At 40.3% G+C, this 25,991-nt stretch overlaps 1 protein-coding gene across 1 annotated transcript; it reads right to left on the bottom strand.

Moving 5' to 3' along the window:
• Window positions 1-1,682: 1,682 nt before the first annotated feature.
• On the bottom strand, window positions 1,683-25,991 carry TOM1L1 (target of myb1 like 1 membrane trafficking protein). Its single transcript, XM_074921972.1, has 15 exons — window positions 25,885-25,991; window positions 25,645-25,729; window positions 23,229-23,307; window positions 17,303-17,452; window positions 16,762-16,881; window positions 15,076-15,183; window positions 14,308-14,424; window positions 10,672-10,805; window positions 8,229-8,289; window positions 6,685-6,802; window positions 5,742-5,838; window positions 5,165-5,225; window positions 4,194-4,281; window positions 3,834-3,906; window positions 1,683-2,897 (listed from the first exon to the last, which is right to left on the bottom strand). Exons 1-15 carry the CDS (start codon window positions 25,940-25,942, stop codon window positions 2,834-2,836), a joined length of 1,413 nt encoding a protein of 470 aa, XP_074778073.1. The 5' UTR covers window positions 25,943-25,991; the 3' UTR covers window positions 1,683-2,833.

Here is a 25,991-nt window from a genome sequence, read left to right as displayed (position 1 = left end):
ATCAGTAGTTCATTTGGTAAGAGCAGACTGCTCCACAACTGTTACCATGTGAATGAGGAACAGTAATTTAAATGTAAGCACATCAAATCTGTGGTGTGGTTTCCATTTAGAAATACCATCTTCAAATTTCCATGTTGTGTTCCACTCATTTAGAACACATGTGCTGCTAATGACTGCTCTTTCACTCTGCAGAGGGCTGCAACAGAGACAAGCTCAGCTTATGTATGAAATGCTTTGAAGTGGAAGGCAGTACAGAAACAGCTGCTCTGAATTGCAGGCTGAATTAATAGCATAGGAGCCTCCTCAAGAACCAAAAGGAAATCAACTTAATTCAGAGGTTAAGTCCAACAAAGCCTGCCCAGCAGTGTATCAGTCGCTCAGAGGTACTCCCCTAGGTACTCTGTTTACCATCAGGACATATAAGCCTGTATTTATGTAACTTCTGGTCATTATCTGTGGGGTCAGGATAATAACACTTTATAGCTTTGCAAATAAGGAGTGAGTTGCAGAGCAAGTTTAAGCAACCTACTCATTTTCAGACAGGAATTAATCTCAGCCCAGTATCTCATCTGCTAGGCCAGTTCTACCCCCTTCAGCAGATGAGATCTAACAAAGACTAAAGTTCATTTGTTTGGACTCTAAAAAAGTAAAAGGCGTATCAGAAATGACTGTTGACTTCAGTCTCAATTATGTTTACATACAGTCATTTTAAAAGTGTTTTCGAAAATAAATGGATGCTTTCCTTAAAATGCATTACTCTACCAATTATATGTTAAATAGATTCTGGATGACATTTGTGTCCTGTCTTCACTGTGTATTTATTAAAGTTTTAAAGCCTCATTATCTCTCTAATGCCTCTTATCCAGCAGCACATGTGGAGCCCACACAAGTGAAATACATCTGTATGAGGATAGCAGCAAGCTTTATAATTTAAGTTATGCTTCAGGAAAAAAAAAAATAAATGTATCAAGACAAATCTTTGCATCTGGGCTAGGAGAAAAAAAAAATTTCTTGCCTGGGTTGGTTTTAGTCCATTGTCTTTTTGAGAGTTGAACTGACTGTAGGACTTCTCCACACATTGCTTTATCCTCCCCACCTGCTTCAGAATAAAAAGGAGAATCCCCCAGCAAGTGCAAGTTGCAGAAAAATGTGGGTTCTCTCCCTCCCTGTTTGAAAGCCCAAGTTTGCACAGATGCTGAGCACATTCCAACCGTAAAACACTCTCTAGCCTCAGTAATTAGCCAGTTCCCTTTCATCTATCTGTGACCATTAATAGAGGAAAGTTCAGTTAATAATCATGCATTATGGATTTCTGTACTGAAATAGCCCATTGTAATGTGTTAATGCTGCAGCATGTGAGGGTTTTACCAATACAGCTAAGTTACAGGGAAAAACTGATACACCTTCAATGCTATTTTCAGCAGTTTTCTCAGACTGTTGTTCAGACCATTGCAAATAATACGAGAAAAAATAAAGCAGCTTACCTTTTCACCTCTGCTTACAAACCCCCCTAAACTTCTACAAGGTTGTGTTTTTGATAGAAGTAAGGTGTTCTCATGGTCCCAAAGCAAACTGCGAAATTGCTAACTGCAGTGAAACACCATGGATTCACACTGAACTGCTTCCAACACTACCTACATTTGGTAGTTCACAGAATACACATCATACGGTAAAAACTCAGAAGTGATGAGGGTTAAAACTTCTCAGTAAGCATTTGCTTTTATTTGGAATTTTATGCTACAAAAATTGCAAAACCGACTGAGAACTTCTTAGCACTTAAAACAGTTAATGTAATTAACATTTAAAATGCAGTATTTCACAAAAAAATTAGCTTATCAGCTATGAACATGAACCAAGTTCTCAACTTTTATATCAATTATAAATTCAGAGAACCATACCTGTCAAAGTGCATGACTGACATTCAGCGTTAGAATAGATAAGGCACTTTAATTATTAAAAGATAAAACTTATTAACAGGGTTAAACAACTTGATTAAAATAAATGGATAACTATTGCTCATCTGCATTGTAGATGATTATTTTTTCCTTCACCAGAACAATAATCTCTGCAGGGCAGGAACACTGAAAGAAATTATTGATCGCCCTCCAATATTTACTGAGTAAATACAAGCAACACCACCACAGGAACAAGCAGGGTTTTTTCTGTTCTGTTCATCATGGATGACAGCACCTCATGTACCAGCTCAGGTTCTTACCAAGACAAAAATCCAACTCTACTGCAGGCTTTTAGGAAGAAAATAAAATCCGTATTCAGAATATGAATGTAGGAAAGTAACACTGCATGTCTTCAGACATCTATCAAGAGGCCCAATTTTAGAAAATACCTACATATCAAAACCCCATTATAATTTTTTAGGGAGATTAACACTGGCAGCAACAAGGCCAAAATAGAAACTGGATTCTGCCATTTCTGTAAACATTCTGTTTGTTGCATAAAGGAGTAAAATGATGCAAAGGAACAGTTAACTTTGAAGAAAAACTTTCTTCTATAGCTGCAACAGTCTATTTTTGTTTTCTTGTGTCACGTGTCAAGTGTTACTTCATACACAGGTGAATTTGGAAAACATATTTTAAAGGCCCCCAAAATACTTTAATTATGGAAGTCACCTTGAAGAACAGAGTATTGACCATTTAGAACAAATTATAAAGGTGTAGATCCAAGTAACTCTTTGTTTTCCACTCAGTATTCCAATACTTATTGTTTGTTGTGTCAAAAACACAAAACCTATTCTGTTATTCACTTCTACATTACAGGAAGCACTGCACAGGACCAGCATCAGAGAGTAACACAGGTTCAGTAAAAGATTCCACCTTCAGCACTCTGTATTCTTTTTAACTTCTGTCTTCAGCACAACATCAATTTCTTCGTAAATGGCTCTGAAATAAGAGGAACAGGGTGACTCCTCCATCACAGTTATTTCATTTTGACAGAATGCCCCAATGAAATCCTGCCCAAGCACAAATTGCCAAGAGTTTACAGTGTTTGCCTAACAGAGTAGCACCAGTAGCACCACTTGCAGGATGCCCAGCTTCCCATGGAAACAAAGAGCCAATCCTGCGGTGTGTCTGTGATGATATATTTAATGAGATGCCTCTGGACATTGTCTCTTTTGATGAAAGAAGCTTGGGAACACAAATGACAAGCATATCACATGGCATGCAATTACTGCACTAGTTAAAAAATCTCAACAAAGCTTTATTTATTATCTCAGAATTCAATGGTTCTTTGAAAGTAAGTTTTGGGTAGATGGCTCAAATTTTTTGCAGTTTACTAGTAGAAAGGAGAGTTCTGCCATCCTTTTAGTTTCATATTAGTCTTCTGTCTGACTATTTGGCCCTCTGATGAGTGCTAGCATCCATTCCCTTTTGTAGCTTAATATTTAAATTGAAGATTTTCTTGATATGCAATAGAATATAATTCTTAATCACAATTGCTGTGAACAGGAAATACTTTGGTTACCTTGCGCCAGCAACTACCTGTGTTGAAGAGTCAATCAGCTTCCTCCACCAGCACCCTTGCCATGTTTTATTAACTTTTTCCTATCACTGGACAGCATTATTCCACCATTTTTACAGATGCTCTTCAGTGAACACACTACAAGAGTTTATTCCTTCATTGGTTATGCCGGAAATATGGAGAGAAAATGTACAAAATGCAGCCATTCTCATTTACATTAGCAATCCAATTGGTCAGCTAACTCAGTCCAAATAGCATGCTCTGTTTTCTCACTCAGAAGAAAAAGCCATCTCAGAAGCCTTCTTGCCTTTGGCACCCAAGAAAACTGTGTATTATCTATTCTAAAAGTTACTTACTCAGTGGGAGCCAAGGGATCAAATTCCATTATCTCGTAGTAATGAGACGATTGTGACTTGTTCTTTGATGCAGCTGAAGAATAAAGACAGGCAGATAAATACAGATCTAAATGTAAGTGAAAAGCATGCTTACTGCAGGGTACTTTATTATATCTTCCTGAAAGTAGCAGATTACCTCCTATTTATCCAGTTGCTGTAAATACTAAAATGGACAGACGTGTCTAAGAGAAGCCACAAACAATATGAGATCTTGTCAGTGTTTGTTGCTGCTCCTTGCCTTTAACATTTATTAAAACCTTTAAATTCTTAACAAGAAAAATGTATCTCCATTAAAGTTAAGTGGTTTGCAGTATTTATTACCTGCTGGTGATGGTCCATTTAATGATGTAGTATGTCCAGTCTGTACATTTACTGGATTCAGAGGCACTGGGCTTAAAAGAGTCGCCAACTAAGGACATCAAGCAAGACAGTGCATAAACAGATTGTTCTCTGAAAACTGGTTTGATTTAACTCATATAACTGCTGATTTATCTTTAGACTCTCAGACTGTAGCAGGTAAATTCTAGGGTCAACAGTTATCAATCTAATTAATCTCCATTCCCCACACAAAAGTTCCAAACACCTTTTAGCATTATCTACAGCACATCTGTATAACTCACTCCTGTGTAATTTGTTACACTACACAGACGCAAAGACAGCAGCATTCACAATACAGGTATCTGCTTTTATTTGCAGTTTAAAATAGGGAATACACATGTGTGTTTGGGGGCTGCCTCTCATCTTCTCTACTCCATACTGCCTACCACAGAATAGCATCCAAATGCACAGCATTACCTCAAAGCCCCTTCGTTTTCTTCGTATTCCTTCTGTCATGGGTGTTTTGTTTGCAGCATATGCCATTTGTCCTACACCCTATTTTCTTTAAGCATTTGGGTTTTTTTGCTTGTTTTGTTGTTGGTTTGGTTGGTTGGGGTTTTTTTTTAATATTTTATTTGACATAAGAAATACACCAGAGTAACATAATGGCAGCAGGAGATCTCAGCTTGTTTCACACAGCAACAGATTAAACAAATAATAGAGCAACTGTTTTCTGCAAAATTCCCCAAGACAGTGCTGGACCCAAGAAAAATATGCTTTCCTATTAGCATCTGTAGTATCAAAGAGGAAAGTTGGCCTGGTCCCCAAATACAGAGTGTTCCCTGATGCATGGGGCAGGGCCACAGAACACATCTTTGTATCCCATTTGGACAGCAGTCGGGGTAAATCCAAACCATTCTCATTTTGACAGTTGCCAGCAAAGAATGATTATCCTGGACATGAGTGTTACTCACATTGCTGTATGAGTGTCCAGCTGGGTTGCTTACACTACTGGTTTGTGCTTCAGTTGCAAATCTAGGAGAGAGTAATACATTGAAAGTAACTGAGAAATCATCAAAACTGTATGTTCTGATAGTTACATTATTTTTGCTGGTCTGTCTTTACCTTATGTCACAACTGAGAGCAGCATGAGCAGGTTGGGCCAGTGTCCCATTCACATAAAAGGTAGGGAACTCCAAGGACAACTCTCCTGTTCTAAATTGTTCTTATTGACCTGTACAATTCATGTGTTTCTCCCTTTCACTGCAGCACTGGCAACACTCAAGTGGAAAGTCATATCTCAAGTATGTTTTGACTGTAGAGATAAATTTATGTCTATGACTAAGGAGAGCTGCAGGAGTACTGTATTTTTAAACATGTTAAGCAATGTCTAGCACACAGGTAGTTTTCACTTGTTTTACTGGACTAACGTGTAAAAGCAGTAAATCTGTGTTCTCAGAGCTTTCTATAAACTCATTAGATGAATTGCAGAATACTAAAACCTCTGAAGATCTGTTATCTATTACCACTTCTTGATAAGAGATTACTCACAGGAATTGCTGAGCTTTTGTAGTAGTTGTTAAATCTAGCTGTGGATAAATTGATGAATGATGCCTGGTTTTATCTTCAGGGTGTGCAGATATGCAATCTGAAATTCAAAGCAATAATTAATGATCATTTAAACATTAAGCAAATGTTAGTTACTTGCACTATGAACACTGAAGGTAAAGTTTTGTTTGGAAGGCGTATAAAGAATCTGAAATGAATTGCTGTTTATCACATGAAAGAAAATTTTAATAACTCTTGAGAAGGTTATAGACACAATATATTTATCTCCTTAAAATGTCAGAACAACATCAGTAGTGCTATACGTGGCAGATACCATTTAAAACTCCTTCCGCTATTTCTAAAAGATTAAAATGGAATTATAAGCATTTATTCCTGGGGGACCATTCACAACTAAAACTTCAGTACACGGACTCCCCTAGAGTGGATGAAGGAGGAGCTTCTGCAAACAGTAATTCAGGGTATCAAAGTTAGGAGCTTTACTCACTCCTCTGATTAAGAAAGAAGTCTGAAGTTAGAGGAGATGTGTACCTTTCTCAAAGTGAACTGTTTCTAACACCAAATGCCTCCTGAAAAAACTTAGGACATCAAGAGGGTCTGAGAAAAGCATGTCTTCCAAGTCTACAGAAGAAGCAACTACCAGACTGTTTTACAGGCTTCACTGTAATAGAAAACAGCATGTTCTACTGTTCAAATTCACATAATGGGGAAAAAGGTAAATAAATTACAGGGAACCTTATACTACCTTACATTTTTTTCCTGTCTACACACATCAATTCTCCTTTTAAGGAGATTTAAGGAACATCCTTAAAGTTAAGGAGTATCTTTCTTTTCTCTCTTACAAAGAGCTTCTTGATTTCTCCATTAAGCTCTTGTTGGTTTGCTTTAGGAAAACAGACTGCAAGGGAAACGTGCATTCATCACTTACTAAGGCCTGAAGGAGACACTGCAGAGTCAGTCTGCACCACTGCTGGCACAGGAGATGGAGAATCTACGGAGAGGTCAAGTAGATCACTTGAGGGAGCAGATGGCTGTTTCCTGTACAGCTTAACATTTGGAAAGGAATAAAGTTGTTTGAGGTTTTTTTCGATGCTTTGTTGTTGGGTGTTAAAAAAAAGAACTTGTATATTTTTAAACAAATTGCTATTTTCACAGAATATAAACTTTAAAAATCATAATATTAAAGACTGCTAAGTATGAGAAAAGACCAGGGTTTTTCTTTATTTTGGTGTGTGAAAGATAACTAATGAAACAAAAAATGCTTTCCAGTAAAGATCAGTTTCAGCAAGGTTGCTATCTCAAAAAATTAAGAAAAATTCTGAAGTAGGAAACAGAACAGATACAGTTCTAAAAAGCAATCATGAGCCTGTTTAGATACAAGCTTGATATCAACCATCTGACTGGTCCTTGTAAAATTACTTTCATACTACTTATTTGTGTTATTGAGGTTTGATACATACTTAGGAGACTGATCCCCCCCCCCCCCCCCCCCCAGTCCTGTTTTGGATAGGAAAAGTTCAAAATCACAACAATGTTTCCTAAGCCACAGAGAAGGGTTCCCTTTGTTTCTCCTGGGAATGTGTTAGAATTAAGAACGCAGCCAGCCAATGACTTTAATAAAACCATCTGCTTGAATCATACAGATCTGGTCACGCCAGATTAAAGGGGGGGGAAAAAAAAAAAAAGCATTTTAAACTTGGAGACTCCTGAATAATATAAAAATGCACAGACTGCACCATTTGGACTATTAACTTATTCAACAGTGCATCCACCAAGTAAAAACATCCACCTACATAACCAGAATGTAGTAATAGTGGCTTTTCAAGGAAAACAAGATGATCTTCTACCTTTTTAAAATAATTGTCAGCTGTATTTCAGCATTCACAATGCAGTCATTTTCAGATTGAGTCCTAGATGACTACACAATTATGGCTTAGCAGAAGCTGAAACATATGCAAAACTACTTTGGGCAGCATAATTAACCATAATTATCAATCGATAAAGGATAGTCATTAAAGATTTGCTACAAGCCATTATTCACAATTCAGAAAAAGCTTTGAATCAGAAAAAAAACCATCCGTAATAGTGAATTCTGATAGTGTAATAGTATTCCAGTCTGTAAATGCTTAACAGGAAAAATGAAAAGCAACATTATAGTTCCTCATTTTGTAGATGGCAGACAATACTGCTTAGCTGTAGCAATAATAAACCAGCATTTGAACAGGCTCACTTTTCCTGACCAAGCTTCCATCTTAGATGACATTATTTGCTGCTTTACATGCATGAATTTGCATGAACTCCTGCAAGTGAGACTTTAGAAAAATTGGTAAGAGTCGTATCAGCCTGCTGTCTCCTGCACCTCTCTCAACTAGAGAATAAAATTCTGTGTAAACTATAAGTGTATTTTTCATAGTGAACAGAAAAAGGACTGTTTACAGCCCTCAGTTCACAAGTCCATCTGTAATTACTCACCTCTGTGCGTTCACGTTGTATTCTCTGATTCTCCAAGAAACGAACTCTGTTTCGAGAGAACCTGTTCAAGTTGCAGAGTGAAATGTTCATTCTGACATTTCTGCGATGTCATTCATAAGAATATGAAACCAGTTATAATCAAAGTTTGATAATCAAGACTCCAGAGGCACCCAACAAGCACTACAGCTGCTTTTCTCTGGGGCACTTGTCTCTGCACTAGCAATTTGACTCGCTGCTCTTCAGGGCTGTGGTCCTCTGATCCCCTGTACTAACACCAGTTGGTTTGTTCTTGGCCTCACTTTTGGAGCCAACCATCCATTCCTTCCAAATCACAGCCAAGCACAGCTGACAATAGTTTTCTCATGCCGGACAGGTCACTATGAGCACACACTGTATCCAATCTGGCTCCTTCTATCAGAAGGCTCTTCTGAGTCCCGGGAAGCCGCCTGCCCTCAGAGGTCCCCACCTCCTCTCACACCATCTCAGAACAAACCACATGCCTATTCTGGCACACAGCCCTCTCATTAGTTCAGGCATTTGAAATAATTTTTTTTAAAAAGGAAACCAAAAAAATCCACCTCCATAAATACTTATGTATGAGGAGTCTCCAGGAGACCCAGCCAAGCGATACCCAGCATTCGTAAGGTCAAGCCATTTCAGAAGAGCCCTAAGTGGTACAGACATGTCACTGCCTATAAAACCGCATCTGCTATTCGGGGTTACCATACTGGCAAGGCCCACAAAGATAGTATATAAGCAGGGAGAAACAGAAGAAGAAAAACCTTTCCAACTGCAGAACGCAAAATACTTATCTGAAACACAAGAACGGAAAAGTTGCTAAAGCCACTAGAGGGAGTCATTGTTACATACATGAGGCCAGTTTATTGCACAATGGGGATTGCTCTGGATTTAATTTGGACTCTACATTAATAATCAGAAACAGAGAATGCAGCATGACTTGTCTTCTAACAATACACAGAGTACAAAACAGATGCAGCTAGTTAAAATCAGTTTGTCCTTTATACATCTCATTGTTCAGAGGGAGTTCCAAAGAACAAATCTGCAGCAAACATTAACCAAAGACATTTTAACACTATCAATTCTAAAGTGAAATGCATCTGCACCAAGGGAGACTTATTACATATAAACGATAATATTATAGTACTAAAACGCAGTAGTCTTCTGTCCAGTTTCACAATGGCCAATTAATTGCTCCTTCAATCATGAGGTGAGTCTTTCATAGAGAATTTATCGACTTTTACCCACAGGCTGCTATTCATAGTTTAAGAGGTTCTTGACCTTGCCAATATTCATCAGTTGTAACAAAACATAAGCCCACATCTGACTTCAGTGGATTTACAGAAGCTGAACAGAATTCTATTCTTACTTTAGTAAAATGAAAAACTTCCTAAAGCAAGAAGTGAGCACACAATTCTTTCAAGGCAGTCTGTAAAATATACCAACGCTGCTGTAGACATGAAACTGTAGGCTAAAGGAAAACCAAGTGTTGTCAGGGTTAGGACCAAAGTTCGTGCTATGACACTTAGAAGAATCAGGGATATTTTCAGTGCAGCATTCAGATGAGGATTAAAAAGAAAAGATGACTAAAATTCTCTAAATATGTTAAATTTAATCATGAACCATTGCACTTGATGCATAATGATTTCTAGAACATTTCTGAGCCACGGAAGAGATCAAATACTTGACATGGAAGGCTAGTTCCTATTAAACCAGAATACTCTCCATGAGTACACTCACGTGATATTCTGGGCGATAATACCAGAAATTTGAGTTTAAAATTAATTTCAGTTTTGCTAGCGTCTAGTCACGCTAATACACAGGATGTCAACGCAAGCACTGTGGTGCTTCCATGCGTGAAAGAAAGAAACATTTTCTGCTGTAAGACAAGTAGAACAGTGTGTTTCAATCCAGTTGAGAAATGCAAGCAGCACTCTCAAGCATGCAATGAGGCAGAATGCTATTCCATGGTTGATTTCTGCAGTAAAGCTGTCAAAGTTGTTTAGAAATAAGAACAAATATTCTTCTTCCTGGAAGCATATACACTTAACAGAGATAAGGACCATCACCAGTACCAAAGTGTTTGTAGCAGATTGATGACAAATTCACTGTGCACCACCAAAAAGGAATGTCCAATTCCAGAGCGATTTCTGTTTGTGTGCCTCTGTCTGATTTCTTGTCCATACTGTTAACTTGGCTTATCCCATTCTAATGGTTTTCTAACTGCCTTTATGAACTGTTTCTGAAGTGTTTAGGACAGGCAAACACGTAATTTTCTGGTTTTGTAATCATGTTCCTTTTCTGGATTTAAAGATAAAAATCTGTCTCCTTGTGGAGGATCAACATTAGATGTTGATTGACACATCTGTGTCCATTAAGTGCACTTACTCAGGATACCAAATGTGAGGAGAGGCACTCTACTTACCTCTCATGTCCCAGGAGGACATTATTCAGATCTTCATTTACTTGTATTAACTCAACTATCACATCTTCATTCTCCACTGTCACCAGCAATTCCATGATCCTCTCCTGCATCATCCGACAGGTCTTATAGAGCTTCTGCGCAAGGCAGCAGTGGGGGAAAAAAAAAAAAATCGTAACTGTGATCTTCTGATTTGTCAGTTCTGGAGAAGAATGATAACACTTGAGCACTGCAGACTCACAGGTAACATTCCTTAATTTACACAAACCACATGCATACCAAACGCGGCAAATAGCATCATTTTCATGTCTTTGATCTCTGCAAGGCAGGTTGACAACTCCTACCATCAGAGGCAGCACTCCTACCCAATCCCTACCTCCTGGCCCACCTTTATTTCTAAAGATATATCTGTCTCTAAAGACTAAACTACAAATTGCAAAATAACGAAGACCCCTATGGGTGATGCACAGGAAATCTGATTTGATCCTGTTTGAAGCTGATTAAGCTCAGCAGGATGCCTCACAAGGATGTAATGAATGTGACCTTGTTCAACATCTGCTTGCAGAAGAGACAATAGTAGTCTAAGGGACAGTTCTCTGTGACACAGGTCTCTAGCTCTAACTGTTCCTCTAAGTGGGGAAGTTTGGGTGGACTTAATCTATGCACTTTTTGAGAAAGTAACACAAACCTAGCAGAGCCCACTGAGAAAAATTATGAGAGTTTACTGAGCGGAATTTCACATTACTGCCAGTTGAAATGGAAGATAGCTTATTTATATTCCTCTCCACTGCAGATTTTGCATGTTCAAAGAAGCAAATTCTTTAGCAACAGGAACTTCAACTCAGCCAACATTTCCCCCCCCCACTGTGCATTTGCAAATGCTGGCTGGCTCCGCTTAAGGAAAAAAAAAAAGGGGAGGGGGGGGGGGGGGGGGGAAATGCTGTATTTGCACATGGCTATTTAGAAATTGCTCTGGTATTATTTTCAAAGTGATCTTATTTTTCCTCAAAAACCATATACTTCACATAAATAAATTATATTATTTATCTAAAAAGAAAATTTGCGTTCCTTTGCCAAATCCACAGGAAGATTACAGTACTGTACCTTCCATAGGACTGTATCATGATAGACCAGGATAAAACACACAAAAATGCATTCAGTTTAATGTCTGTAAATTTAAAAAGTCTCCAGCTCCACACTTTATTGCCTGATCTGCATTTTAAAAAAAAGCATTTCTTACGACTCCATTATACAGGCAGACTAGCTCCTCTGTAAATATCAATATTCAATAGAGAAGGAAATGGAGACACATTTCAAGCATGGATTTGCCATGCCAGGCTTTGCTCCTACTCACAATGATGCATGTACTCATGTTTTGAAAACTAAAGTTTTATAATGATATACTAGCTGGTATAACAATCTTCAGTGATTCCAATGAATTTGTGCTAATTCTTACCAGCTGATGAGCTGGACCTAAATTTCTCCATGTCCACCAAGTACATCTACTCATTATCCAGTACAGAAGTTTGTTACTCTTCTTGACTGAGCTTTAGCTGTTCTTTAGCTACTCTTACTGGTCAGCAGAATATTTCAAGTGAGATCTGCAGTCTTAAGCCTTGTCCAAAAGAGGGTGGAGAAAGGGAGAAGCCTAGCCACTTCATGAAGCTACAGAACTGAAAAGTTGCACTGACAGAGTTTATCCTGTTACAGTTTTTATTAAGACACTCCAGATAAATCAGAAGGCCTGAAACTAATGTCTCCAACTCACTCAAAGCCTGAACAAGCAGCTCTTTTAATAAAGGACTTTGTTCTTTGACAACAAAAGCCTAATCCCAGCAATCCAGGTAGAGCCACAAACAAGAGGGAACATTAAACACTGCTGAAGGAACAGGCTAGCCATGCCTGACGATTTACACCGCTCAGCGCACAGGGGAAAACAACAGAAAGAACAACAGTGAAATCAACATAAAAGAAATGAGTTTTTAGTTAACTCTCCCACAAACGGGAACTCCACACCCTGTCCTCAAACTATTGCCAACAACTTTATTACTGGGAGTGTCCATAAGAATCCACTGGTTTACTGTGGGCAACCTCATCTGTGCGCCCACATGCACAAGGGCCACAGGAGACAGGAAATGAAGGACATACTTTTCCTGTTTCGCAACCAGAAACACTTACCTTGTCATGGACTGGAGAGAGGTGGCCAAGTATATTAAACCAGTGTATTCTACCTGGACTTTCTTTCACTGTCTGGTTAACTCATCAAGGCCTGTTTGCCCCTTGGCAACCGCCCTGGTGGCAGCAGCACTCCACAAGTAAAGGGTTGTGCACGGAACAGCCACAGATGAGCTGCTTAGGTGGTGTCCAGTGCTGGAACAATCTACTCTCAATCCTTGAGTCCAGACAAAGCAAGCCCTCTGCAATTTATTGCAACAGCTCATTTGCCACTGTTTAAAGTTTACTCTGCTCAGACCCTTGCTTCGCAGGCCCTTCTCCTCCTTGGTCTTGTAGCTCTACAAACCTCTGCAAAAGAGGCTGTTGGAGATGCGAGGAATTTCCAGGGGAGCAAAAGCCACTGAGAGTGTGCATTTGTCTCCCATCTGGTTCCCCCAGACCAGCAGCACTGCCTGTTGTTAAAGATGACAGTGGCAAACTGCTGCTCTCTGTCCGTAACTCACCTCCAGTCATGAACCAAACCATAACCAGACAGAGCTGAACAGCACAACCTCAAAGGCAAACCAACAGCACCCAATGAGGGCTCCTTGCAAAGGAAAAACTCTCCACTGCACACCAAAGGCTTGCAAAAATTAGATCAGTTCTCCAACACATTTAATGCTGACAAATTAACAAAAATTTTTGCTTCTTCATCATGGAAGTTTGAAGGTTAAGTTTAGAAACAGCAGGATGTGATAAAAGCATTTTAAATTCTTGCAGACAATATGAAACAGAAAAATGTCCATTGACATATGTGACTTTTGAAATGCTAAAGTAATACTGCCTTTTTAATTTCTAAAATAGAAAATACAGCATGAGCAAGAAGAACATCACAGAAGGAAGGTGGCCTGCATGTTCACTGTGAAATCTGAACTGGACTACTGCAATACACTTCCTTCAGGCTACACTTTAAGAGCACATGGATTCATCTACAGCACAGCAAGTTCCCAATCTTTGAGGTCACGCACATAAAACCAACTCTTCATATTCTTAACTGGCCTTCAGCATGCCTTTAAGGTACTTGTAATAACGAAGAGAGCACTGAAAACTCCAGGACGGATATGAGAGAGAGACTGTGTCATCATCTATTTTCCCACAAGGCAACTGCGTCCAACTGGAATGTTCTCAGGGCTGTTTGACAGAACATGCTTAAACAGAGAACGCTCCATTATGAAATTCCTTTGCCCTTGGAATTCCCTAGAGCTTAAATTTGCATTGCAAGCTGTATTGTCCTTTCCTGTCTACCTAGATGTCAGGGAAAGGTGAAAGAGACAAGACAGAAGCTGAGAAAAACAGAGATAGAAATGTGCTGTGAGATTCCATTTGGCAATCTGAATCCACATCTTAGAAGAAAGGATATGTTATATTTTAAATCAACCTCAACCAAGTGAAACCAATATACCCTACCAATGAATTATCACATACCTGTAAAAGATTCATATCATCTGGATTTTCAGAGCCAGGAACATTTTCTTTTAATATTGATGACATGACTCTCACATTCATTTTTGCCATATCCAGTTCACTGTACAGTTTCCCGATCTGTTGGGTTCAATGGGAAAGAGTATTGTGTAGGTGAAGAGAGTGAGCAGAATAATTCTTACTTCTAATACATACTTTCTTCCCCATTATAGTTATAATATGGGCCTAATTAGCATTACTTTACTCTGGTGACATGCCATGAAAATGAATTAAATTAGCTCAGCTGTTATATGTGCAATCAAACTGAGATCCAAGTCTGATAGTACTACTTGTTTTCCTTAGTTAATCCCTCTCACTAATCTTACTTCTACTCTTCTCAGTTACCTACAGGCCGAGCAGAAATGGAAGTGAACTGTCCTTTCCTTCCTGCTTTTTAGAATAATTTCTTCACACAATCCTTATGAAAAAGTAAGTTTCGCTTTCTCACTTATCTTTAAAGTAACTTATATCAGTTTCCATGCGTGAGTAAATTACTCCACTTTCTGACTGGGGTACAGCTTGGCATTTATTGAACTCTCTTCTGCCTACTTTGCTTTCGCACACCACCATATAAAACATCTTTGGGAGAACAAACCTAAAACCATGAATATAGAGCTATGCCACTTGAACTGACGGTCCCTTCCAGTGGTCTCTGCACCCAGGTTGCTGAAATCACACATTAACAGGATATTTCAGGTGGACCTGCCCTCCTCTAAACCTCTAGTACCGCACCTGCTCAGGAGTCAACAATAATGTTGGGCCTGTGGGAAGAGGCAGTAAAGAACGTTTCGCAGGATTAGCAGAAGATGGTGATGACTTTGTAGAAGGCTGAGATGAAGTCTGCAGAAAGACAGAAGTGCAGAGTTTGGCTTTAACAAAGGAATTGAAGCAGACATCCAGAGGAGAGGGCTAAAAAACCATCTTTGTCAGGCTAGACAACTGGACATCAGGTTTCTCATGATCAAAGCTCCCATGGAATTTGCTGAGCAAGGTCTACAAGAACATATCCGGTCCTCATTTTGTAACAAAATGAGGCTCGGAATTCAGATATCTTTAAAACGGGTTTGCAAGTAAATTCCATCCCAGGATAAATCGGGAATGACTAAGAACAGGCTAGCAACTTGAGCTCTTAAGCCACCTAACAGGCAAGAGTCCTTCCTAAAGTGCCACTGCAATTTTACGGTGAAGGACATTTTAGAATGTGATCACACCTGGAAGCAGTGGAAAGGTTGTGGGGTTAAATCTGGGTCTCTGCAGAAGATGAACTTCAAAGGCCTTCTGGATCAAAATGCTGGAACACTTTGTCTTCAGCAAGTTTCATTTGAGTTGCATTTGAACTGTTATAAAAAAATTCCAAATCCAAAACCCAACCTGCACAGGACTGCACACTTCAAGTCCTTCACTTCCTACAGACTGTGGTAAAAACTGAGTTCAGGTCTGCTGTTACGGAGATCAACAGAAGGTTTGCCACTGATTTTAACTGGCAGATACAAGTGGTAGACAGAATTATCTCTATGTACATGGTGAGAAAAAGAATTATTGTCTACTGAGGGCATTCTCCACACATCTTGTTCAATCAACCTTTAAATAAGCTTTTGTGCACTCCACTATTCAATCATCAAACTCAGGATAAATTTGAATTATTTCTGTCTGTGCTGATTATAGACGTCTAATTCTGTAATTGCCAGGTTCCACCCAGTGGTGGATAGCTTTCACACTTCCCAAAACTCTTGTGAAAACTATTGTAATTAAAAAAAAAAAAAAAAAAATCTGTGAAGAATGGCTTTAAAACATGTACTGTATTTTCAGCTTATGTCCAATGCTCAGGTCATACTTATATTTAATGTCTTAGATGCTACACAATGCTACCCATGACATATGCTTAAATAACATTTATTGTGTAGAGGCTGTGCAAACAGCTGGAGAGATATACAGTCAATAATATTTTCTTATAGATTTCTACCTCTTGGTTTAATTTTAAAGATAGATAATGCTCATATTCTGAACAGTACGTGTGTTTGTGAAAGTCTTACTCATTTTAGCTGAAACTTGCAGAAGTTGACAAGTTTGGGGCACTCAGCTCTCATTCAGTTTGAGGTAAACAGCGTGTCCAAATACTTTACACACTTTGAAAGTCTTAAGGGAGAAATGCTTCCCTTTCAAGAACATATTCACTAATCTGTGATTTGAAATAAAATAAACTATTATATAGGCCAGGTTTCTTTGTTGTTATCTTAGCTGTTATAATTGAAACTGTTTCCAGCTCACATGCTTAAGTAGGTTGGTCATATTCTGCCCTGGAGCATTTAAATAAAAAGAATGTAAACCAAACACCTTCTTTGTCTACAGAGCTCATACAATTAACACATCCTGTTTCGGATTTACAATGGTTAATGAAGTATCCTCGTGTATCCCCACCTTAGTTCCCTCTCTGTTGGTGTCAGAAGATGGAAACTCCACACCTTTCTTCAGCAGTTCTAGATAAACTTCTTTTACTTCACTCACATCCACCGTTCCTTGGAAGCCTCGGGCCCATGTCTAGTTTTGAAATAACAGGAACAGTAACAGTCACAGAAATGGACAGTCAGTGGGGTCAGGCAAGTGCTTTGAAAACATGTGATCCTAAAGGCAGGTCATTCCCTGCATCCACTCCAGGTAACTCCATTCAAAGCAGCAGGAACCACAAAAGCTCCAAACTGATCTCTCATCTGCTTGCTAAGAGCAACCCCAGAGGGAGCACATACATCAACTGGGAAGGGAATATAAAAGGTGGAGGTTGATTCCAGTTCTCTCCCTTTTTTTTTCTCCAGTCTGTGCTACTCGTCCTTGAAGCAGAAGCACCAAGAATAAAGTCTGCTTTAGGTTCTCATGAGTATATTACAGTAGAGAAATGGGTTCCATCGTTAAATATTTACCATATAGCAGACACACAAACACTTACTGTTTACTCTAGACTTACCATGATAAAGGTCAAGATTTTCTCCTGCATGTCAATTGGCAGATTGTATCTTGGATTCAGTAGTTTCACCAGCTTGTCTTTACAGAAATCTTTCTTCACAACTAAAGACTGGAACCTTGGGCCACAGTTCTCTATACACATGTCAAGCAGCTGCACACACAAAAAGCTTCTGTTAGAGATACTAAGAAAAAAAACCCAACTTGACTGCTTTTGTTTAATTTGTTCCAAGGTGTTATGGGGATGAGTACAAACAGATATGAACAGATCATTGCCAGCTATCTCACTACAATGTCTGATGAGGTTACTACAGGGAAACAGTAGCTTGCTGTGTGCACCATTAAACCCATGCAATACAAAATGAGATGCGTTAGCGAGAGTTGTACTGCTTTTAATAAAGAAGTATGGTCACGCTTGTTTCCATGTCATAGTAGTTACTGAACATACGGTACTTTAACAGCATGAAATCTGTCTATAGCTTAAAAACAAAAAAGAAAAAAGACTTGTACAGATTCAGTAATAGAATTAATTCACTGCCTAGCACACAGGTCCCCTGGTCTGACAGATTCTGAAAAGCTCTACAAGAGAAGAAAATAAGATTACTAAATGCCTCTCCTCTAACCTGCCCTGTGAGAGACTAATGAAAAAATAGAAAAGAACAAATTCAACAACACAGAGTACAATTTCTCCACAGAGTTTAAAGGTCACAAAGATGTGAAACAGAAGAGTGGAATTGTTCCAATTGTCAGATTCATCTTCATGAAAGAAGTCTACTTCCAAAACTCTGCTTGGAATGCTCAGAGTAGAATCCCCGCAAGTAACGCGTCTGTCCTAACAATGTCTGTCCTATCACTGCATCCCAGTCACCTGCAATCAGGCCAGGACAAGTCTTGATAGGAAACTGGGGTCAGTCAGATCAGGTGCAGAATCAGGAACAGAACTCATCTTGCCTGGCTCAAATCTGGAGATCGACCACCAGACTATGATGACCCATGTAGAGGGAAACAGTCACTCTTGTGCTTTTTACTCTTCAACTGTTATCTTTACTTCCCCATCCAATTTAAGAAGGAAGATGGAAAGGTGAAAGCAAAGAGTAGAAACTAACAAAAGTTTGCAAAATTTCATGGGTTTCAAGACAAAATTTCCACTGAATCATGAAACAGCAGGATACATTCTCAAAAGGATACAGATTTTAAGGGTCACTTGTAATCTTGATAAAAGTAGGTTAAATATACTTTCCTATTCAGAGCAGACTATATTTGACTAAGCTGAAATCATTTTAGTAACTCATTTTCTAGCCTCAGGACTTGGGGATTTTTCTCCCAGTGTGATCAGGAACTTACGGGAGAACAGGTTTAAGACCAGAAGAAAATATATTGCTGAAATGAAAACAGGGTAGAACAAAGAGACACTGGCAGACTGCTGTGCAAAAAAACTAACTGAGAGATAATTACCAAAAAATCTTGGCTCGAATCATTATTTTTCATTTGAAAGAGTACATGAAACATATGCTAATAAGCTAAGTCATTTGCCTGTGCAGTACTTCAAAGATGGTCTGTGTAAAACATTCTCAACTCAGTGCATGGGAAATTTGGTATGCTATTCCCCATTATTAATTCCCTACTTAAGGGACTGAGTATTTACCCTCTGAATGAAAGTACTGAACTAATGGGCTAGATCCTCCATGCAATTACGCCAGGCCAGCCCACTCACTCAGAGCGAAACTGAGCTGGTGTAAGAAAAAGAAGAATTTGACTCAATTATTTTTAACTGGACTATTCATGGACAAACCACTTTCATGCTAATAACACCTTTCATTAGAATTTCAATATGGTTATTTATCATTGCAAATAGGACTTCACCTTCCCAAGAAGTTCCATTGGAATTAACAGATCCAAGGCGGCCAAGTCAACCACTGCTCCACACAGCACAATGGAATCTCAATAGAAACATGTTTTAATAACAGAACTGGCAAATTAACTTCAACCAAACCATTAAACTTCCTCTAAATGACAGAGAACTGTTGGAATTGACAGAGCTGCTATGTTCCAAGCTAGCTGATAGCAGACATCCAGCCGAGATCTGCACTGAGGAAAGAGGGGGGTGAATTGCACGATCAAAGCCCTCTGGTTCACATGACAGCAAAACTAAAATGATAAAAGGCATCTGAACTGAGGTGAACTATAAGGCAAAAACAAAAAAGGGCAGAAGTTGGCGGGTATAACAGAAAGACAACCGCATTCCTTATCAATGGAGACCTCACTCAGAATGCAGTAGGACAATCTCCTTATCTAAAGCAGCCAGGCACTGTCCATAAAGCTGGAATGAATGGGTTAAGTTTATGACAGCTACTTCCCAAATCTAGGGTGAACGCAAGAAAACACAGGTGAAGAGTTTGCAGCTTCAAGCCATTCAGCCACCTCTAGGATTACACTCTGCTAAACATATACAGATGGCTACCCAGTAGAGGTTTTGGACAGCAAGACACTATTTCCAAGAGCCAGCATTTAAAAGAAACCTGTACAAGCAGCTTTTTCAGCTGCCATTCACCAGTTACAGTGTAGTACCTATTCAGACTCTACCAAGATTCTGTCTTTCAAAAATATTAATTTTTCAGAAGTCTTGAATTTTTAAATTATATCTATAGAAAAATACTGAAATATGGATTTCTTTTGCTCCCACTCAATGTCCTTTTCTTTTCCTCTTTGACCGTATATACCATAAAGTATAATAAAACTGATGAGGACATTTTTGATTGAGGAGCTGGAGGGCTCCCTCACATTTTTGTTTAGATCTTCTGCTCCGTGAAATATTAATTTAACAAAGTAAAATCTGAAGGCCACATTTGCCATGCTAAAATTCTTTTTTGCATCTGAAAACTTACAGATTATTAAAAGGAAAACAAGAAAAAAGCCTAAGGCAAAAAACCAAACTCTACAATTTAAATCTAACCACTGACTTCCTTGAAAGTCTTTTCCAACAATGTAATGCAGAAGTGAAACAGTAATTCCACCTTAAATTTCTGCCCACTGCTTTCTACATAAGTCTGTGTAGGCACTGGTACAGAGAGGGACGCATGCAATAAAACTACCTCCCCATGTGCTGTTCAGTCCCTAAGACCTTAAAGGCATCAGAACTGGGGCACCACAGTAACTGCTTTTCAAAGCCAAGGGTGATCTACAGAGACAACTGACCAGGTGCCTCAATGTTCACTACATAAACAGAGTTTACATATCCAAAGCCTATCAGTAATAAGAAGTCAAACAATACACGCACACTTTGTTGGATTCCTGCCTAAAAATTCTAATCCTCTTCACTCCGATTGCAAAACTACCGCTGCCAAGCCTGATCTCTTGGCTTTATCAAAGACTGTGCGTGAAGCAACTTCATGGCCTGACACACATACACCTCAATCCACGTGACTTCACCAGCACCAGGTAACTTCAGTAGATCAGAGTCCATGAAGCCAAGCCATAGCAACACATTTTACTGCTGGCACTCACCCTTCTTCCTCCAAGTAAACAAATAAGCATCTATGAGCCAGGAAGAAGACACCGTTGAGATTTAACACGTCTCAATGACGGAATCAGGGCTAACACGTGCAGTCGTGCTACCCGAGATGAAGATTTTCACATTTCACTCTGCATGTATTCCCTGGGAATAAGATCCCTAAGCAGTTTCATTAGAAAGATTAAATACCACAATTTCAAGGTTGAGTAAATAAAAGCAGATCAAAGTACGTTTAAAAAGAAAAGTGATTTGTAGATCTGGTGCCCTCTTAGTTGTATCTAATGTAGGTAGGAGAGATAATCTGACGTAGTCTCAAAAGCTGGAGGACCACATTTACTGTACGAAATACAGGTGGTAACTTACAGTTCATCAGAAGAGAGCCCTTATTTTTGTAAAAAAAATTTTTGAAGAGTTAAGAGTTGGTTTAGGTGTTTGAAATTATTTCTGTTTTTCCATTTGCAATGATTTGTTGTTCCAATCTAAGCATTTCAGAATGAGAAATGGGAACAAGTTCATCAAGCAATCAAGAACATAAAACCAGAAGATACTGCACAGAAAGACTGATTTGGGAACAAAGGAGTTAAAAGTCATATATGGTCAACAATGAGGCCAAAGGAGAGGTTTTACATATGCTAAACTGATGGCAATACTGGTAGAAAACAGAAAAAGGAAAGGAGCCAGAGGGAGAGGCAAAGGATGGAAAATCTTACATAAGAACAAAAGCAGAAAGAAAGAGTTAGAGAGGAAGCTGGCACTTATTAAAAAACCAAAAACCAAACCCCAAAAGATTAAGGAACTCAGGGAGAAGAAACCCACAGTCAGAAAACAGAAGCTGGGCCAAAAGGATGTGATTGCCCGGCAGGCCGAGTTACCTGCGTAGACGTGAGCGGGTGAGGACAGACAGACGTGGAGAAAAGGGCCTGGAACAGCAGAGACTGTGAGAGAGTGTTGAACAACAAGCCCAACCGAAACCTGGTACACACTCCACCTGCAAGCAAATACAATGAACTTCTTCCTTGGATACACCTGAAACAAGATCCTTCTCCCACTTTCATGTTCTTAAGAGCTAAACTATGTCACCTTGGGTATATCTACAGAGTAAATAACCAGAGAAAGGCTCCTAAATCTAAGCACTGTGTTATCATAACTCCAGGTGAGTGTGTCAGATATTCAAGAAAGACCAAAGTGCACAAAGACTGCAGGAGAAAGAAAGCAGATCTGATACAGGGATTGCATTTACAGCAGAAACCAAGTGCTTCTGTTATGCAAAGGCACAGAACACACAGCAAGGTGACTCACGAGACGGTGGAGGAGGAAGACAGGAAAGAAGTGAGGAAATGGAACGAGCTGAAGGTATACATCGGTATGTTTAACACATTTATCTGCAGCTCTAACCTGTCAGGAGACACCTGGGCAATTGCTAAGTGACCTACAATTTGACTCTATCAATCACCTACCCTCCTTAATCACTTCTCAGCACATATCGATATAGATAATGATTTTGCATAACAAATACCAAACCCATGAGTAATACTTCTTAGTGTAATCCAGACAGGCCTCTACAACCTCAAATAAGGAAACAGTGAAGAAAACGCTTCTAGACAAATAATGAACGACACAAATCCCCAACAATTTAGAATAAGAATAGTATGATTCTTCTCATAGCTGCACTATTGTTAGCCAAGAGTAATTCAGTTCAGGAACTCTGGACTTACGATAGTGTTAGCAACTTCCTGCTACAGCCTACAGAACTGCATTAACATGCTCCAGTGAACCTTAAATTGACTGAAATCCCAACGCTTCCCCAAACTCTAGGATAGTTCAGACACCATCAGATTCTGGAGGCCATGTTATCTCAAATGAGGGTATTCTGAGCCTCTCCAACCTTTACTCATAACATCCGAATCTTATGCAGCTTGCCCTGTGCCTTGTTCCCTTGCTTAACGCGCCATGGTCACCCTTTCATTCAAGTTTCTCATTTATATGCGGTAACACTTACCTTTACAAAACAGGTATTGCACATTCCATGATGCTGCATACCACGCTTAGTTTAACTAAGATCAGTACCACAAGGTGAGTAATAGAATGGTCAAATATAGCTTCTGTGTAACATCCCAACCTGCGTATCTTTCACAAACAGGTGGGGCACTCACAGAGTCACTGGAGTAAATAAGAACTATACTACTTTTACACAGTACACATTAAAAAAAAAAACACCACAACAACGAACTTAATTAGCATCATCCAGGGCTCTACTGAACACCAGTAGACCATCCAACCTGCACTTGGGTAGTGCTGTACACACAAACAAAGACAGAAAACATCACGGAGTTGTGTCAGTGATAATCTGCATGCCACCTTATCGTTTAAAATGCTTTCCTTCTTAGTGTCTAATTAATATAAACATAGCTGTACTTACAGACAGGGTAAGCCTGATCTCCTTATGGTTACAGTTTTTGGAAAGCTTTTTCTTTAGTGCTTTAACTGCATCTTTAGGCCTGTGACAAGAAATTAAGTAGAAGTTACCAGTGAAGTCAGACTGTTTTTCTAGTTCATAACTTCATCCAAGAACCAAAAATACTGGCCTGAGATATGGGACCTCTATTTACACCCACATAAAACTAGAGCGATTGCCCCATTGATTTCAGCAAAATCACTTCAGCATTGAGCTAGAGTAACAAAGCAGTAAATCAGGTTTGTTACTGCAGACTGCATTACTCCAGAGACTTGTGTAGAGAAATAGTTACTCTCCTCTGCAAAGTCTCCTCCAAAATTATATTATTTCACTGCTGTACAATAGATTTATTTATCTAGCTTTTATTGCTATGAAAGGGAGTAACAATTGCCAGCTGTACCAAGAGTTGACTGGTACTTATTTTTCCATGTATGATGCAATTAAAAAATATTCTCCTGGGAGTGCTGTAAGGAGTAGGGGTGTCTTGGCTAACTTCCAATCTTATAATTGCAGGATGCTTTTAACTCATCTGAGTAATGACCATGTATGGATGGACAACCCATTCCACCCTAAAGATAGTGGCAGTTCTAGCCCAGTCATTTTGATTTCTATATATATACACCCCATATCTTTTAACCATCTATGTAGGAGGAAGAGGGTGGATGATGGTATCAAGCTCATCACACATGGGAAACAGTTTTGCCTGATTAATATCAAATATCTATAGCGTACAATTATAAGGGCCAGCTCAGTGCTCATGATCAACAAAAACAAGATGTCCTAAAGTCTCTTTAGGATGTCTCTAGAATCTAAAATGGAGCAATAGGCATAAATACAATGTTTCAATAAGAAAAAAAGAAAACTTTGTTGAAAATATTTCTAAGTCAGTGAAATTAAATGGGTATTTACCATTACTACATTTTTCAGTTTGAAATGTTGCTGTACTTCATCAGAAAAAAAAAACCAAACAAAGAGATGTCTCTATTTCTCTTAATCCTGTGTCATACCCAGTCATACCAGCAGAGCATCAAGAGATGGATGGGACTACGAGAACAGAGAAAACTTTCCCTTGCAGAAAGCTGTACTACTACTATTCCACTCATACTTCTTCCTTCTCTCACTGAAGCATCTGGAAATGCTCTGGTCAGGAGCTGGATATTGTATTAAAATAACCATTTGCCTAATTAGATACAGCAGTTCTGCTGTTCCTAGCATCCTGTTACACACTGTGAGTAGTAGTGGTTGCCTAGGAGGAAGTTCTAAGGAGTTCCTCTGTAAGCATAAGCTGTGCACAAGAGGAAATAGTTTATTTTAAAAAGTTCTGTTGCATAGAAGCTCTGCATAAAAACTAACGCTGAGTGTCAAAGCGCGCTGCTGCTTATGCCAGCGACCAGAAGGGAGTTATTACTGACCTTCCATGCTTTAACAGCCACGGGTGAGAGTATGGGATCCAAAAAAATGAAAGAAAAGCTGATATAAAAAAAATATACTTGTGCAGAAACCAAGGCACAATTCTCCTAGAGAAAGCTCTCCAGCGTTAAAATATGCCACTGCTCGCAATGAGTGCTTGCAATGCAACGCTGAAGCAAATCTTGCATGAGAAAAAATTTCCTTCTCCTTTTACTGTTGGGAAGAAGGAAGCACAAAGCAGCAAGTGGCTGAGCAAACCAGAACGTGGCTGTTCAGAGCAAGAGACCTGTCCTGGGAGCCACGGGTACACCCTTTGTACGATGGATCCCAGCGAACAGAAACCCAGGCGCTGCTGTGAGGTAGGTTGGCTGGGAAGTTGCATAGTGGGGAACTCCAATAAAAAGTTAGAAGCACAGAGTTTTAAACAGTCTTATAGGCAAAACAAGGTCTTTATCCAGGCTGGGTTTTGCAGAGTAAAGGGGTCCCCATTTAGCCTGACAAGCAGTACAGGTCATACAAAGCACAGAGAAACTCGGGTTATCACCTTCCTGCAGTTCGTGTCCACGGGCAGAGCCTGCAAGCCCCCGGCCCCTGCAAGCCCCCGGCCCCTGCAAGCCCCCGGCCCCTGCAAGCCCCCGGCCCCTGCAAGCCCCCGGCCCCTGCAAGCCCCCGGCCCCTGCAAGCCCCCGTGGCTGAGCAAGAGGCCCCGAGCCCGGCAGACCTCTGCCCTAGGAACGGGCGGTACCAGCTCCCTGCTGCTGTTTCGTTTGGGGTAACTTTACACCCGCGTCGTTTGCCGCCTGCTCGATTTTGCCCTGCCCTGGAGCGACGCTGGTGCCGCCTCCGAGACGAAACGCCGCCTGCTCGCATCCCCCACCCGTGAGGGGGGCAGGTGCCGGCACTGCCGGTCCCTCCGGTCCCTCTGCCCCCGCGGTGCCCCCGCCGAGCCCCCGGCCCCTGCCCCGCTCACCCCTCCTCCGTCGCGTTGATCACGTCGCAGATGTGCAGGAACTGTCCCCACTCCTCGCTCTGCAGCGCTCCGAACGTCGCCCGCTCTGAAAGGCCAAGGGCAGCCGCCGTACAGCCGCGGCCGGGCGGCGCGGGGGGGCTCCGGCCCGCCGCGCCCCTCACGGCCGGGCGGGCAGCGGCGCCCCCGCGGCTGCCCTCGGGCGGGCTGCGGGGCAGGGCGGGGCGTCCCCCCGGTACTCACCGACCAGGCTGCCCACGGCGGTGCCGAAAGGGTCCTTCGGAGCCTTCCCGAAAGCCATGGCCGCTGCCGGCGGAGTCGGGCGGCCGCCCCGTCCCGTCCCGTCCCGT

Source organism: Athene noctua, chromosome 18, assembly GCF_965140245.1.
Source record: "Athene noctua chromosome 18, bAthNoc1.hap1.1, whole genome shotgun sequence".
Lineage (NCBI taxonomy): Eukaryota > Metazoa > Chordata > Aves > Strigiformes > Strigidae > Athene > Athene noctua.
This window is presented reverse-complemented; position numbering and strand designations above follow the sequence as displayed.